Source organism: Protomyctophum bolini (assembly GCF_963924005.1).
Source record: "Protomyctophum bolini genome assembly, chromosome: 7".
Lineage (NCBI taxonomy): Eukaryota > Metazoa > Chordata > Actinopteri > Myctophiformes > Myctophidae > Protomyctophum > Protomyctophum bolini.
In genome coordinates this window covers 36,911,983-36,930,335 of record NC_137868.1, presented here as the reverse complement: position 1 = coordinate 36,930,335, position 18,353 = coordinate 36,911,983, and the positions used below count along the sequence as shown (strand labels likewise).

At 39.6% G+C, this 18,353-nt stretch overlaps 1 protein-coding gene across 1 annotated transcript; it reads right to left on the bottom strand.

The window, feature by feature from the left end:
- Window positions 1-2,508: 2,508 nt before the first annotated feature.
- Window positions 2,509-7,416, bottom strand: LOC308318682 (uncharacterized protein; the record flags this gene model as incomplete). Its single annotated transcript, XM_080768306.1, has 5 exons — window positions 7,297-7,416; window positions 6,136-6,295; window positions 4,277-4,390; window positions 3,008-3,073; window positions 2,509-2,635 (listed from the first exon to the last, which is right to left on the bottom strand). The coding sequence occupies exons 1-5, from the start codon at window positions 7,352-7,354 to the stop codon at window positions 2,509-2,511; spliced, it is 525 nt and encodes a 174-aa protein (XP_080624432.1). The 5' UTR covers window positions 7,355-7,416.
- Between the last annotated feature and the right edge of the window lie 10,937 nt (window positions 7,417-18,353).

The window sequence follows — 18,353 nt, the reverse complement described above, 5'->3', positions numbered from 1 at the left end:
TCATTTGAACTCAAAGCAGTGTTTACTTACTGTCAGGGGTCATCGCCATGTTGGATTGTGGTGGACATTTTTTGTCAAAATTCCATTTTTGCCACAGAAAGAAACACATAAAAAGCTATAGCCCTGAATGACCATAACAGATATTATTTAACTCTCAGATTCTCAGGGTTATGGTGGCCCTTGCAAATCAAATGTTTTAGAAGAACCACTATAGTACTAGTTACTAGACTACAGTACTGTGTCTGTATGTGCCATATAGTGTCATAGTACATCTGTGTCAACTAGACTAACATTAAGTGTAATGGTGTGTAAAACAGAAAATCAATACTGTGCCACAGACAAAGACAATGAAGTCTTTGTCACGGAGTCATACAGACATATTGATGACCCATGCTTACTGTAAGACCTGAGCAGATTCTAAAATGCCTTCTAAATCACTATTCTCAAACATTTGTGCCAAGGACCCCCAATTTCTTTTTCAAAAATGTAAAAAGAAACTGCAGATGTTGTACAAGCTTGCGGCGCACCACAAAGTGACCCGCTGTGAGTTTGTTGATCTGCTATTTTCGAATAGCCAATGCTATCATCTCTAAAATGACACGGGATGCTTTCCCAGTTTTAATGGGTTAAAGGAGAAAATTGCAGCTATAACTAATATTTATAATGTAAATGTGTCATATTTAGTCATTTTTCACATCACACCTCTCTCATCTTTCCAAACATCTTCAGTCATGAACCAGAAACCAGAAACTGTTGCTTTTGAAGACCTTATGTAGTCAAGAACTTTCACAGTGAAAGATATTAAATGCAAAACATTCTGTTTATTCAGTTGATTTCATTTCACACTTTTCCACACAACAGCAAGCGATACATAAGTGTTGAAATTCAAAACTGACTCTACTCACTAATAATATATAGTTGACAGTCTTCTACATAACTTAATTTAACCTTTCAACACCCAGGCAGTCATCAATATACTGTACATACAGTATATTAAATATATTTAATATATTAAATAAATCCTATTCTATAATTCAATTCACTTAACATTATTACGTTGTACAATACTAACAAGAAAAATCAATTGGTTACTAGTGTTTCAGTATCACCATCTATGAATCTTTTCATGTATTTAATTTGCACAATTTTAATTTAAACCAAACCAATCCTATTATATCAGGGTCTTAAAGGAATAATTGGTGAAATGGAGGACCCATCCATGGCCTGGTGATGAGTCAATTTGGAGGTGCATGACATGAAAAGGTTTGAAAAACCCCAGCCCTTATGATGTAGGTTTTCATGTATGACATAAATAGCAAAACCACAATATTGCTATTAAGTAAAATAAAGAATGTCAAAGAAGTTATTTGTCTTTGTTGGGTGGAAACCTCATATGTCCAATACTGTTACTTTTCAGGATTCAAATTAAATAAAAAGTGCTATATGCTTTTATATGATGCATGATCAAGTAGGGCATTCATTTATGGATAAAAACTAAAAGTTTAAATATGGAGATAAGAGGTTTCTGCCCAACAGCGACAAATTAAAGGAGGATTGAGTCGCAGTGGTTGTACTGTATCAGAAGCCAGTCTGAAGCTTTTCAGTCAATTCCACCACTATTCTTGTATTTGACAGTCTGCTATTATATAAGTTGCATAAGGTACATAAGGTGACAGTACAATGTGTTAAAAGTACTGTCTGTAAGTTTAATTCTTTGTTAAAAAAGATAATGCTCTTCTGTATATAATCATTGCTATCGAGTGTTTGTTCAGTAACATTGGACGTCTCCCTGTCTCTCCTGCGCTTTAATAAACGGAACATATTTATTTCAATTTCATACAATTAGGAGAGGGAACCCATTCGTCAACTTCAATCTTATAGTGTTCCGTCCAGTTCCAATATTTTCTGCTCATTTCACTTTCTATCTGTGTTTTCTGATTGGACAAAACTGGTAGCTGACCTTAAAATATATTTTGTGTTTAAAAAATATCAATTGATTTTTGTATACTTTTAAGTATATTTTGAGGCCAGTACTTTCACTCAATGTACATCTTGAATACCAGACTTTGTGACAGATAGTATTTCTACATTGTGGAATTGATACTTTATTATTACTCAAAGTAAAACATCTCAGTACTTCTTCCACCACTGCCCAACAGCCTTGGGGGGGGGGGGGGGGGGGACTACGGCTATTCTCCTATAGTCCTCTCTCACTGAAAACTATAATCCCCCAGCGTCTGCTTTCCATGAGCTGTCACGCTGTCCACAGGACCGTGCTGTGTCATATTTTCCACCCTCTCTACTGTATTCGTGGGTACAAACAGACCAGCGTGTAGCGGCACTGCGGCCACTTCCTGTGTGGGACGCGTACGTCTCTCAGCAGCGCTTTTGTTTTCCCTCCGTGTCCGAGGAGGGACATGCATTTGTTCAGGTGCTCGCGCTCCTATCTCTCTCTCTCTCTCTCTCTACCTCTCTCTCTCTTTCGCCGCCTTCCGGAACGGCGCCCGTTTAGCGCTCGTTTTGCTGCTTTGAGGCCTGGCGGCCACTGTGGGACAACAGGGCCTCATCCCGGAGCCTGGCACTGTGGGACAACAGGGCCTCATCCCGGAGCCTGGCAGACATGCTGGCCACAGATCTGATGGTGGACAAAAAAGAAAAGAAACACAAACATACAGGTAAGTGACAAACAGAAACAGAACCAGCATTGATTATGTTATATTTTTTTGTGAGATCTGTGCGTGCGTATACATTAAAGAAGTGGCTTTGGCTTGTAACCATAGGGGATCCTCTTTTGGTGATCCAGTACATACAGCTCCAATATATACATATTCAACGTTGGCAAAATGTTCCATTCGTAGTCTACCTAATGTTTGCCTATATGTTGCCCATTCATGCCAACTAGGGTTATGTGGTCAACAGGTTCTTTGTATGGCAGCGGTGCTGTGCTCAACCACCCCAAAGAACCCATATCGATTTGTGTGTGTATGCGTGGGTTTCAAAGCCTTACCTGAGGATACTGAGCACGTTGGTTTGAAGCATCTTCGCGGCGTTCTTTGGTGAAGGGGTGTCAGGGCTGCAATGACAGAGTCATAGAGTTAGACCAGTGGTTCCCAAACTTTTTAGCTCGAGACCCAAAAGAGAATATATGTCTCCCTGGGATCCAAACTAGAGAAAATAGCAGATCTACAATACGTTGCTCCGCTCGCGACCCACAAAAGAAATCTGTCCCCGACCCGCTGTTTTGGAAACAGTGAGTTTGACGTTATCACTGAAGTGAAATGAAATAAACTGAATTGAACTGAACTGAAGGTCTTCAGTGAAGATACTTTTTTATACACTACACGTGGCATTTTATTGTTTTATTGGCGTGATGGCAGAATTCCCTACATTAAGGAATTTATTGTTACATTTTGTCTTTTATTTGAGCAAACCTAAAACATTTTTATCTGTACACGCTCACTAAAGATTTTTATTGTAACCTGTGAAAATTGATTATGTAGCTGTTTTATACTGTGTATGTAGCTATCATTTCTCAAAACATTTCAAAAGTGTCAGTTTCAACTTTCAACCACTTCAAGTCTTCAAGACTTGAAGACTTGAAGTGGTTGAAAGTTGAAACTGACACTTTAGGTAGGTCTATAACTTGAAGTTCAAGTTATAGACCTATAGACCTTCATGTATACTTAAATTGTATTCCCCTACAACACCAAATATCTTTGTTAAAAAGTATCCAAGCTAAGTCCTGCATTGTGAGCTTATAGAGTTCAGCCAATGTTCACCCCAGAATAGAGACGCTAATTAAGTGTTCAGATAGTTCAGCTGTGGTCTCTGTAGTGTGCCTCTCTTGGTGCGCCATGTTTGTTTACATGTCGTCTCCATGAATCCCCTGACTCAGGCTTTTCGTCCTATCAAACTCCTACACACTGCAACCCTCAGCCAATCAAAACGCTCTGATGAGAGGGTACTACTGAACATGCAGTGTATCAGTGTTAGTGCATCTCTTCTCTGACCCCTGGGTGCCACGGACGGACGGACGGACGGCACGGCGCCTCACGCTCCATAAAGAGCTGTTTGGACCCTGCCCTTGTAAACACAGCAGACCAATGCCAAGTGTCAACGGTCACGACCAAGTGTCTGAGCTGTCACACTCAAATATATACTTTTTCTTTCTCAATGGAAAAGTGTGTCTGTCTGTCTGTCTGTGTGTGTGTCTGTGTGTGTCTGTCTTGTCTGTCTGTCTGTTTGTCTGTCTGTGTGTCTCGGGCTCCCAACTCACCTGTTGTGGCAGAAACTGGCACAGCTGTGATCGGCAGTGTTGGCACACATACAGCGACCTGTAGATCTGCGACGCCGGGACAGGGCACTGCCCAGACCATAGACCGTTGTCTTGCTGCACCGAGAGAGAGAGAGAGAGAGAGAGAGAGAGATATCAAGTACTGTTGATACGTTTCAATAATGATGTTTTGCGAGTCAATAATTAACCCATTATTAAGACCTGAGGCCGATTCTACAAATGTATTCTAAACCAGAACTTCACACTTTTTCGTGTAGAGGACGCCCAAAATGATTATGTATTTGGCCGAAGACTCCCCCCATCTGAAAATGTTTTGTGCCAGGGACCCCCAGACGAGAAGATTCGTGAAAAGAAATTAAAAATGTTCATAAAATGTTTTCAAACACTTTCAGGATTTTTCAAAAATGTTCAAAAATAGCAGATGTACAAGCTCGCAGTGCGGCACAAAGTGACACACTGTGAGCTTGTAGATCTGCTATATATTTGAGCCACTGTGAGCCACAGTGAACCTAGGAGTTTACAGGAAAAAATAAAGCGTTATGTTGCTATAATACATAGCTAAAAACAACATGCTTTTGCGGTTTTAATGGGTTGGATGGGATGAAATATATAAAGTCTCCCCCTGCCTGGGAATCCTAACCGCTCATCCAAAAGGGAATCCCCCTTTGACCAGAGGGAGATATTGGTCTTATCCAGGTCTACTCTGTTACATTAAATCTATGATTCAACCCTGGCCCTGTTGACCTCGGGCAGGGCTACTCCGCCACACCTATTTTAATCCTTCTATGGAAACGATAAAAAAGATAATAAGCGTTTTGTTTGTTCAAACTTTGTTCTTTGATAATGATGACTGCGCAGCAAGATTAATTATACAGTAATAATCAGAGCGTGCAGATAGCATGGGATGAGTTCTCCAGAAACCGTATGCTGATAACCTATGGTTTATATCAAACATCCGCTCATAGGTACGTTACATACAGAGACAGAACACGGGAACGTTGATAAATGGATCGGATGCTCATCACGTTTGACTTCATGGCGCTTTGTGTGGGTGTTTGCAGTGGTGTCTGTCAAGTAACTATCTATCTATGCAATGTTGAGGTATTTGTACTTTCCAATACTTCTACTCCACTACATCTCGGATCCAAATGTTGTACTTTTGCTCCACTACATTTATTTGAAAACGTGTAGTTACTAGTTACTTTTGTAGATTATTTATTATTATTACAAAACATACATTACCCTACCCTACTGTATACATTTTGGTATTGCAGTATTGATACTTTTACTTAAGTAAAACATTTGAGTAGTTTTTCCATCACTGGGTGTTTGTACACATTTGTGCTTGCCTTGAACATATGATGCATGTGTGTGTGTGTGTGTGTGTGTGTGTGTGTGTGTGTGTGTGTGTGTGTGTCTGTTTGTGTGTGTGCGTGCGTGCGTGCATGCATGCTTGCGTGCGTGTCATTATATGAATGTATTACTCCGAGTGCCAAATGGAACCTTGACCATTTGGTTCCAGTTGCTCTCTCTCTCAGAGTTGCACCTGTTTGTATTTGTTTTGCTGGCCTTTTTATCAGACAGATTATGTACGTATTAATTTTCAAGATTCACATTAAAAAGCTCCAAAAGTAGCAGATGGACAAGCTTGCGGATCAGCTACGTTTGATGTTTTTTGTGTGACTCTGTAGTATGAAGTATGGCGTTAATTTACAAAAAAACCCACTAAAAGTGAAAAGATAAGAGATGTTTCTTCCCGACAGCGACGATATGGACTTGTATATTATATACATGTATATTATTGTATATGTATGTTTTGTCAATAAAAACTCAATCCAAACCTTGGCGTGTTGACCCAGATGATGTCCAGGTGACAGAAGTAGTGACACTCAGAGTCCAGCTGGTTGCTGCAGGCGCAGCGCTTGGTCCTGACCCGGCGTGGAGGCAGGACGGCGGCACTGGCCTCCACGTCCGTCTCCTCCCTCAGAGGAAGAGACAAACCTGCCGTCGGAACAGACAAGAAGAGACAAGTTTGATTGATTGATTGATTGATTGAATACTTTAACTATTTGCAAAAAAAGTACAGAGGTACAGCTATACAATAATGATAACACAAAAACACTTGTTCGCTCGGGGCAATGAGATCAGTGGTGCTGATTCAGCTGTTCCGTTCGTGTACTGTCAGCGGCACATAGCGTGCCTTACCGTACAGTGAAAAGAAGAAGATATCAAATGGATTCAAATAGATTCAACCCTTCGGGTGGTGGAGACTGACTTTCCTTGGTGCAACCAATTTAGACAAAAAGTGGACTTTTTTATTAAGTTAAAGAGGCCTGAATTATTATGAGGTTTATTACTTTATATCACAGAATTATGAATGAGAGCTGGATGTAACTAGCCAGCAGACCAGACGAGTAGCATGACAATTGACAGCTCACTCTGGTCAAAACATCAAAGAAAAGTATTTTCTAAGAAAAAGATCAAATGTTATGCAACAGGCTATAGCGAGTGATTGCTGCAGCTATTTGTCATTGTAGTTATTATGCAATGTCGACTAGAATTAGTTAAATTTAAGAAGAAAGGCGAAGGAAAGGGACTTGCTGAAACATGCACCTATAGCCTATAGAAGACAGTTATTGCTTTGTGGCGCAGTGTGACTGAGTGTAATGCACAAGTGATTAATTCATTATGTGCATTGCTCCCTCCACACACAAAAAAAGCAGGTTTCTAAACTACCCAAGTTTCAGATGAACTAATTAATGAAATGCAGACTACTCCAAACTCAAGGTCAAGGTTCACTTTGTCTCCCAATGTGGGAGAAATGTGTCTTGAGGGATGCATAGTACTGGACACTACAAAAACACATGGCCTACATGGGATAATTATAATACACAGTCACAGCATCATTACAAAACCCTCCTCCTTTACGCATTGCATGTACCGTAGCTGCATCTGTTCTCTCTGGGGGTGAAAACAAACAAACAAACATCAGCAGCACTCACCATCATGCAGGGAAGCCCACACAGTGATGAGCAGGAGCAGTCCGGCGTGAGAGGACATGGTTAATAATGGCAGCTGTGTGTGCACAATGTTATCCTTTAAGAGTCCAGTGGGAGAAGAGGAGCTGCTATACAACACTGTTAGTCTGCAGGTGCACATGAGCCTCTCAACTTATAAACCAACCTCCCCGGCCATGATGTCACACTGCAAGCCCCGCCTCCATGCAAAGCCATGGTCTGCTACAACTTCAGTTATACAACCCCAGGGGCTGTTTGACTAGCCCAAACATTCCAGGAATCTTTGCCATTTCATTGTCTCTACACAGTACACACCACCACCTCCTCCTCCTCCTCCTCCACCTCCTCCCCCTCCTTTCCAACCATCCCTCCTCTTTTCCCTATACCCCCCCCCCCCCCCCCCTCTCCTCTCCCCCTCTCCCTATCTGTCAAGCTAACACACTACAGCCCGCCGCAGGCTGGGACCCGGCACCGTACAGGGAAGAGAAGCTGTTCACTTATCGACTGCCACATGCGGCCGTGGAAAGTAACTAAAAGTGTACTCAAACTCAAGTACTGTATTTAAAGTACAATTTTGTGTTGCTTTTTACTTTAGAGAGTACATGTGCATTTTCTAAGCTGTTCTACTCCAAACACTGTACATCTCAGAGGCATGATATTGTACTTTTTTTTTTACTGCACCACAATTATTTGAAAACTTTAAAATTACTTTGTAATTAAAGCTGCACTATGTAACTTTCCTCTTCTAGCCCGGATTTGAACCCGGTTTACTGTGCAAGTGCTGACATGTTTTACCATTGAGCTAATAGAGCCTGCCTGCTTGCACAGGGGATACATTTTATCTTGACCTTCGGGTCAAAATCCGTGTCAGATCCTGTGTCTAGTAGGTGAGACATGACCTTTGACACGATTTAAATGTACGTCTGCTCAATAGAAGAGCAGGGAGACTAAATACAACCACTCAAATGAGGCTATATGAGTTATATTGTATAAACATCTACCATACACATTTTATTAAATAAAAAACTTACATAGTGCCGCTTTAAGCCCTATTTTATACAGTATTTAGGCCATTATTTGAAAATAGATGATTGATCTGCAAGCCCACAACACCTCACGATGCAAACACGTTGTGAGTTTGAGGATCTGCTACCTTGGAAATATTTTGACACATTTTGAAAACATAATAACTAGAACTGCACTCTGTCGAGTGCCTACTCGAGCGAGCAAGTACTGTCGACCGCTACGAACTCTCAAATCTGTACTCGATGGTGACGTAATAAAGGTAGGTTTCAGATTACATATATGTATACATAGAGGCATTACCTTTAATCCACCGGACACTGAAACAGTACAACTTACTATGTATATGTAATTTGTAAGTTGATGAGCAGTATACTGTGGTTACTTGGGTTGTTTTATGCGTATGCCATGGCTGCATGATTTGAGAGTGACGTAATGAAGATATGTACCAATGCCAGGGTATAACTGGCTTTCGATGGTGACGTAATAAAGATATGTTTCAGTGTCGGGTGGATTAAAGGTAGCTTAATGATTAGTAGCGTCTTTGACGTGTTTGAGCTTGTAGATCTGCTATTTTTGCTACTATTGTGTTTTTAGGAAAAAAAGTTAAAATACGGAGGTTTCTGCCCTACAATAGATGCAATGTGGCCTTCTGGAGTGAGTGTGGAATTATAATTATTATAATTATAATTGTGAGAAGTAACAGTTTTGGACATACAGTATGAGGTTTCTACCCGACAGAGACGATATCCTCTGGCAATAATACTGTATGTCTGTTGTCAGTGTTTGAGTGATGAATGATGGCTTCATTCTTCCTCCAACTATATCTGTCGAGTTCGAAACCATACGTCCAAAAAACCTTTCATTAAACTACCGGTATATCTGTCGAGTTCAAAACCATACGTCCGTAAAACCTTTTTATTAAACTACCGGTATATCTGTCGAGTTCGAAACCATACGTCCGTAAAACCTTTTTATTGAAATATATCTGTCGAGTTCGAAACCATGTACGTCTGAAAAACCTTTTTATTCAACTATATCTGTTGAGTTCGAAACCATGTACATCCATAACACCTTTTTATTCATATTATTTTAAGGAAAAAGAAAATAGTGCTGATCTACTGTACAGCGTGTCACATCGTGGCACCATTTTTATTAATTTGCAAACTTGGACATTCTGCAAATTGAGCACTTTTACATTCAGTATGTATGTATTGAATTGAAGTATTATTTTAATGCAAATACTTTTGTACCTTTACTCAAGTAAGTACATTATTTTATTCCAGACTTTTACTTGTAACAGGGTATTTCTACATTGTGACTAAGTACTAGTTAACTCAAGTACTGTATTAAGTACAATTCGGAGTTATTTGTACTTTACTTGAGTATTTCCAATTTCCAATACTTTATTTGCTAGTTACTTTGTAGATTTGTATTATGTAACCCTACCCTTCTGGACGGGAACCCCTTTTGGGGTTCTGTACAGTATGTACAGTATTCAAGAATTACAAAATATGTATGCTGCTACATGTATAAATATTTGAAGTTTTTCAGAAAAGGATTTAGAAGGCGTTTTTAGAATTGGCCTCAGGCCCGACTCGACACCTTTCGATCTAGCATACAACATTGATGCATGCTAGATGTATACAAAGGGTGTGATACATCTTGCCCCAATGCAGTTCCAATGGAAGTCACATGGTTTGACACAACATTTGTGTTGTGCGGCTTTCGGCTGTGTTTCGACTGCCCCCCACCCCCTCATACAACACAAATGTTGTGTCAAACCATGTGACTCCCATTGGAAATGCATTGCGAGCTTGCATCAGCTATACAACTCATACAACAAGCATACATCCTGTTGTAAAGGTGTGAGTCAGGCCTTAGTGATCAAAATGGGTTAACCTCTTCAGCCCTATCCACATTTCGACCATTTGAAAATAGATGCGACACATTGTGAGCTTGTAGATCTGCTATTTTAAATAGATGCAACACATTGTGAGCTTGTAGATCTGCTATTTTAAATAGATGCGACACATTGTGAGCTTGTAGATCAGCTATTTTCCAAAGATTATACATTTGAACACTTGAAATGTGACATTATGCACAATGACTACTTTTATTTGTACTAGCTTTAAGTATATTTTGTAGCCTTCTTTTCCTCAAGAACATTTTGAATTCCAGACTTTTACTTTATAGTATTTATAAGCAGTATTGATACTTTTACTAGTTAAAAGAAATTGAGCACTTTTTTCCACCACTGGAGATGAATGGCGATTGGCTGATTTGAATATGCTGTGATAAGGAATGACATGCAGGGGAAGACCGGGGCGGGAGTGGATGAATGGATGGAGGGGGACCCTGGAAACTGTGCCCGGAGGGGACAGGCCATGATGACATAATCACTGCTGTACTGAGATCTTTTACTTAAAGTATAAAGTATAAAAAATATAAAGTATATAAACAAAAATACAATGTTATATGCAAGCAAAAGCCTGATATTCAATATGAATAAAAGTACAAAAGTGTTGGTATCAAAACATAGCCTACTTAAAGAACAAAAGTAATTAGTAATTATTCACACAAGTTTTCAATCTTGTGAAAATTACTGATCTACTTGATCTGGTATTTTCATATAGCCGTAGTTTAAATAGGGCTGAAGTGGTAAATGCATATTTTTTTTCAAAATCTATAAAGTATACTCAATATTCCAAATAATTGTAGTAAAAAAATACCAAAAATGTGTACAGTACTTGAGTAAATGTACTTAGTTACTAGGATCAACATTCCATCCTTGTATTTGTCAACGTCTCAGTAAAGACAAGGACCTTCATCATCAGGACATGTTCTGGAAACTTCTTATCTGTGTTTTCACTCCATTTTTTGCTTCTCCTGCTAAAATAATTAGCATAACTTTATTCTTAGAAACAAAAACATTTCTTCCTTGTGTTTTGTTGATGTCTCCATCCTAACAAGTCAAGAAGTGACACACTAAAACAAAACATAAATGTTTTGTTTGAGTTTGAAATGGACCTATAAATGACTGACAAGAGTCCTTGATACAGGAACCCTACAATAGGCTTATACTGTAGCTTTAAATATCTTTTTCCAAACTCTGGTAAGTTTTGTGGTAGCCTTTTCATTTGCTTATTTTTGGAAATATTTGAAAAAAGGGCCATGTTTTGAACACCACAAATGTTATAATAAACTTTGTCTCTGAGGATTTGATTACCAAAAGAGGAAACCTTTTTTAAATAAACATTTGTGAAGTTTTGTTTTATTTCATTATTATTATCTTTACTCTTTGCTACACACAGAGGGTGATAAACTGAACAAATAACATTCAAATCATAGTGAAAAACTTTAACTAAAGGGACAGTAGTTACATACTGTAGTTAATCACTATATGACAAAAAACGCTGTCTTCATGAACAAGTAGAACAACACATACCTATTTAAGGTTGAATTGTTTAAAAGTTGAATGATTCTAGGTTACATAATATATTAAACGCTTTGAAATCTGTCTGAATGACCCAGGTTTGACCTCTGACCTTGTGAAGTCACTCCTCATTATCTGACACCGTCAACTCAGAAAACCCACCTCTTCAGACCCAAGCCTCAGCACTTCTCATTACCGGCCGCGCCCGTGCATGTGGGCATATATTCCGGTTATAAAGTCTTTATTTTCGGGTCAAAAACGGGTCTGCACAGCAGAAATAGCCTAGTGCAAATCTTACCTTTTTGATGAGCCTGTTCACTGGTCATTTTAACTTTTTTCAATATTGGCATATTGCCTATGGTAAATACCATAATAACATCAACACGTCAATTTAACTTGAACAACCAATGTACATTAGAAGCTATGATTCCCTGCTGAGAGAGAGAGAGAGAGAGAGAGAGAGAGAGAGACGCGTTTCTCTCTCTCTCTCTCTCGCACGTTCAGAGGTGTTGCAGTTCGCCTGCGAATATCTGCAAAATTCGACACCAGAGCGAACAAATAAAGAGCGAAAACTGTCGCATTTTCGCACATTCGCACATTCGCCACTGATGTGGAAGCTTTCATTGACTTCAACTGGTTTAAAAAAAATGCGAATTATTCGCACGAATAAATCGCGTCGCTAATTCGCCAGTGTGTAATGACCTTTAGAGTACTACAGTACACTACACTACATTACAGAGCACCGTAAAGTATTGTACATAGTACAGTACAGTACCTATCACAAGTATAGTTGCACCGCTCAGTTCACACAGGTGTGATTTTTATTTTCACCAGTGGTGGAAGAAGTACTCACATTTTGTACTTATGTAAAAGTACCAATACCACAATAGCATGTTACAAGTAGGAGTGTGGTATTCAAAATAAGTAAAAGTAAAAGTACAAAGGTATCGCATAAAAATAATACTTAAAGTAGGCTACATAAAGTAAACTATTCAATATGCAGAATGTCCCATTCAATGTCGCACCCAAACATTGGCCAAATTGTCAAATAAATTGTAAAACTAGTAACATTTGTAGATCTACAAGCTCACAACGCGAGGCATTGTGAGCTTGTAGATCTGCTATTTTCACAATATTTATCTGTGTAACCAAGTCAAACAACATTTATTACGCCTCAACTCCTATGATTCCAAGTGCTTGTCAGGGTAGGGGGGTTCCCAGCTCAAATATGATTATTTTTGGGGGGTCTCGGCCTGAAAAGGTTGTGAACCACAGAGATATAGACAACCTTTAGTCTAAAACAGCCTGGCCTTCCCCTGTCAATGAGTGTCTGAATCATCATCACTTGCCCACATTGTCTCAGCTGAGGCACAAATCATCCTGACTGACACGTTGATCTGCCTCCATTTCCATACTCATCATTACCTAATTTCCTTATCAGACGATTGATTCCTCCACCTGTCAGCTTGGGCTGAATAGCTGCCATGAAGATACAGCCGCAGCGCGGTGATAGCATCATGTTTTCGCTGATCAGGAGTGTATTGGGAGATTAGCGGTCGTTTTCATTTACATGAGCGAGGGCTTCCATTTGGCTATCAGGAAGGGCCGGGGCATGGCTACTGTGTCCAGTCACCGGGCGACACAAGGGTCAGACATAACCCCAGGCTAATGTCTGCCCCCGGGCATGGAAGAAACATGACAGTTTATCTGTGTGAGTGGGCTAGTGTCAACCATAATGGAAGTATGCAATAACTGCAACGATGCTTTGACAAAGGCGTTGTTTTACATTAATGCACCAAGAACTGTATGGCAGAATAGTTTTGCTCAGTCAAATAATAGAGGGCAAGAACACTTTAGTAGAGTTTTAGGTTGTGTAGTTACCTTATGTAATAATTGCTCCATTGACTAGAAATTGATCATTCAAAATATACTCCTCTTTGACGTATATATGTACGGTGAAACAGCTCTCAAAGACACTCTTTTAGCATGTAAACAAACAAAGTTGATTCAGATAATATATTAGTTTTGTTTTATTTTATTTAATAAAAAATGTCAACTTCCTGTTAGTATTTGTTGTCCTGTTGACATTTGTATCACAAGGTTTTGTGATGTTCTACATTGCCTGAATCAGGTTTATTTGCATTGGTTTACATGCTAAAAGGGTAACTTTGAGAGCTGTTTCACTGTACAGTGCACCGTGGAGCATATTTTGCATTATCAATTTCTAATCTCGTTGATTAGCAATTATTTGTGATGTCTTGTCCACATTAATTTATCAGAATCAACTTCATTTTCACATCACAGTTTTACTGGTGTAAAGAAGAGCGTGCTCAATCTTTTTGTAGTTTCGTGAGACGTGAGGATAGAGGTAGAGTAGAGCAGGATGGAAAACATCTCAAATCAAATCAAAGGTATACATATGTACGCTGTTTTGGATCGGGTGGATGTTTGAAGTATTGGAAGAATCAAGTACTCACATACTTTAAAAAAGTTAAAAGTTAAAGTATCAATACTACTTCAATGTCGAAATACTCTGTTTAAACGTAAAAGTCCGGAATTTTGGTCCGAAAGTACCAAAAGTAGAAAGTCATTATGCAGAATGTCCCATTTCATAAATTTTCAAATTTATAGAATGTATAAAAATCTTTTGAAATTTGCAGATCTACAAGCTCACAAAGTGCCGCATCGTGAGCTTGTAGATCGGCTGAAATGTACTGTATAGGGCTGAAGTGATAAATGTATGTTTTGTAATAATAATCAAAATCGATCAATCACTCAAAATCATTCATACACCGATTGCGGCGGAAGCCATTCAAGGTACCAACCAGCACATCGGGAGCAATTTGGGGTTCAGTGTCTTGCTCAAGGACACTTCGACATGTAGACAGGAGGAGCCGGGATTCAAACCACCGACCCACTGATCATTGGACAACATGCTCTACCTCCTGAGCCACAGTCGTCGTAACTAAGTTTAACTAATTGTAGTGGAGTAAAGTAGGCCTATTGAAAGTAGGCTATTGAAGATTGTTACAAGCTGAGGATACAGGTGCCTACTCTAAACTTCTTCAGACGACGGCTCCAGTACAGCCCACTATGCGTACTCTCTCCTCTACCTCCTGTAGTCCACGATCAGCTCCTTTGCCCTTTTGGCATTAGAGCAAGGTTGTTCTCAAGCTTATAGTGACAAGCCTGGTACAGGCGCTATAGGCAAAATATAACGATTACAAACACATAAGCAACCAGGGAAACAATACGATAGGCAAACCAAAGAAGGAACAAGAACGGAGGATGCAACTAAAAAAGTCCAAAGGCTGAAGAACATATATACTGTAGCCCACAGTAGTGGAACGCAGCAGGAATGTCCATGGAAAGAGAATGGCTAGAAGGGCAGAGGGGCAGACACACAGATCATGACATGACTCTGTGTTGAATGCTGAGCTGTACAGTAGGCTATAGTCCACGAACAACACTGTCCTGAAGGGCCATCGCAATTCAAATACAAAATGAAAATTTAGACAGTATTCACAACCAACAGTGTACAGTAAGCCTGAAATACAATAAATTAAATTATAAGCACATTATCTAATAAGAATACTAAAGTGCAGTGAATTAAAACTGTGCAGCACGTTAAAAACAGCTGCATCCACCATTCATCATGTCAGGATAAGCATAACCGTCCATGGCAGCATGACATTCTGTATAACAGAACAGCAAGGCAGAACGGCGGTCAGCCTATGGATGGATACTAGATAAAAGCTGAGGAACTGAGCCTGGCTCATCTAGCTTTGATGCTCCGCAGCCTATTGCCCGAGGGGAGCGGGGTCAAACAGTTCACAGGCCGGTTGGGTGGGTAGGTGGGTGGGGGGGGGGGGGTCCTCCATAATGCAGGGGGCCGCACTGCTCCTGCACCTGCTGCTGACGTAGATGCTTCCTCAATGGAAGGAAGACTGCTGTGACTCTTGGGCAGTTTCAACAACCGAGCAGTTCCCAAGCCAGGTGCTGATGGAGAATGTGAGAGTATAAGGCCTACAGCCTCCACCACACACAGCCTCCAGCACTTATGTCTAAGTCCATAGCAGATTTTGTGGTGCCAAAGATAGAAAACCCATTCATTCGATTACCGTATAGGCCTAGAGATTACTGAAATTATTTATATCAATTATTTTAAGCCTGGAACCAAGCCACCCAGGCTCCTGGTGAATCATGACCATGAAACATTTGATTCATTTGAGTCATATACATATACGGTAACCACTTTCAGCCTTGTTTAAACTTTGAAACTAGCAGATCTACAAGCTGTGAGGTTGTAGATTGTTGTTTTATTTTGATGGCAATACTTTTGTACTTTTAATACCGGACTTGTACTACTAGTCACAGACTATTTCTACAATAGTGTACAGTACATAGGCCTGGCCTATACTGATACTTTTTTACTGAGTATACTCCTTCCATCACTGCCTGCCACAACCTCCTGGTGTTAGAGCGCTGTATAGAACTCATCCTCCACTTCAACCTTGTAGTGTAGGCCTACTCCTACTCCTTCCCGTCTGAAGATGCTGTGGCGGTCGGCAGTATACCGGCAGACCCCACATTTCCAGGATCTGAAGGCAGCGTTGCATGCATGTTGTACAGCACTCGCTGTACCTCACCATTAATCCATGGCTACTGCCAGTTATAGGGAAGATCCAAACAGGCTGGTTTTAATTGGGAACAAACATCATCAATACAAGCACTTGCTGATAAGGCCAGTCCCTATAGCTGTGTCTGAGAAGTCCCTGACATTGTTCCCAGAGGCTTGAACATCTCCTCCGTCGGCGTGTTCAAAACATTGTAGCATTCATGTTTTGTTGTTGGGAGGTTATTTTGGTTATTTTGCAATATTATTAGACACAGCAGAGCTTGTGTATATACTGTATAAGCGGGCACAGGTGCGGTAATTAGCCAGGGCACACAGGCAGAGGAGGCACACACCGTTCTCACCAGACGCCAAACAAAGAGGCACAGACGAGAAACAGAGCAACAAGAAAAAACGAGAAAGTGTGCACTTTGAGCTTGTAGATCGGCTAGTTTTACTATTTTTTTATTTGGATCCTGAAAAGTAGTAGTTCCACGTTTTAAGTTAATCTAAAATAGTTGCTCCATTGATTAGAAATTGATCGTTCAGTCAAAATATGCTCCTCGTTGACTTGCATTGTACGGTTAAACAGCTCTCAAAGTAACTATTTTAGCACGTTTCTTTTTTCATTTTTTTTGTAAAAATGTCAACTTCCTGTTGATTTTACTATTTGAAGAACCAGATCCGGTAGTTAATAGTAAAAGTAACAGGAAGTTGACATTCTTTTTTATTAGCCTATTATTATTAAAACGAAAAACAATACTGCTGCTTGGTGATGTTCTATATCGTCTGAATCACATTGTTTGTGTTTGTTATGTGCTAAAAGTGTCTTTGAGAGCTGTTACACTGTACAATGTAAGTCAAAGAGGAACATATTTTGAATTTGAATGATCAATTTCTAATCATTGGAGGAATTATTTCTGATGTCTTGCCCACCTTTGGAGTTACTACACAACCAAAACCTCTACCAAAGTGGCCTTGCCCTCTAACATAGCATCACAATCATAACCACTTGATTCATTTATATGTTATATAAATTATTTTCAAATAGTCAAAGTATAATAGAGCTGAAGTTTTTAATGTATGATTTGCATTAATAATCACAATCTAAGTAGTAAAAGTAAATATTTGCTTCTGAGATTTACTGTAGTAGAAGTATAAAGTATTGAAAATAGTTAATACTCAAAATTGTACTTAAGTACAGTACTTGAGTACATATACTTAGTTACCTTAGATCCCGTCTTCTGCACTTTTTCCCATAGCGTTTATAACCCAAACAAGGAGCCGTCTAGCTCCATGTATACAACATGTTCCTGGGGTGAAAAGAACAGTATCACACTGTCATTAAAAGCTCCCTAAATAACTGTATTTACATACAACATGTTCCTGCCAGGGCCGTGTGACCAGCCAATTCAATTCTTAATTTAAACATTTTGATTAGATTGGTGTGTGTGTGTGTTGTGCGTGTGTGCGTGCGTGCGCGACTGTGTGTAAACATAAACATTAAAGAGAGTGGAAGTATGTCAAAATAAATGACGTAGTATCTCATAATAATGACATATTTACTCAAAATAGTACAGGAAAGTACTACACTCAAAGTACGACAGACAGACAGACAGACAGACAGATGTAACTAGATACAAGTTTCACATTCTTTTATTAATATTGATCTTTCAACCACGACCACGGACGTGCTGGCGTCATTGTAGGCTACATGTGAATGCACCGCGTGGTTCACAAAACAAAACTAGACCTCTCAAAACAAACATATACGATTACTGCTACTACTACTACTACTATAGTAGTAGTAGTATACTACTAGTACTACTAGTATTATACTACTACTACTACTAGGCCTCACACTCGTGTTGCTATAGTCTGGGCTGTGGCTCAAGGTAGAAGACAGAGTACTGAAAGAACAAACTCCCGCCCATAACACCAGAAGGAGCATCTGACCTCGTTCCTCCA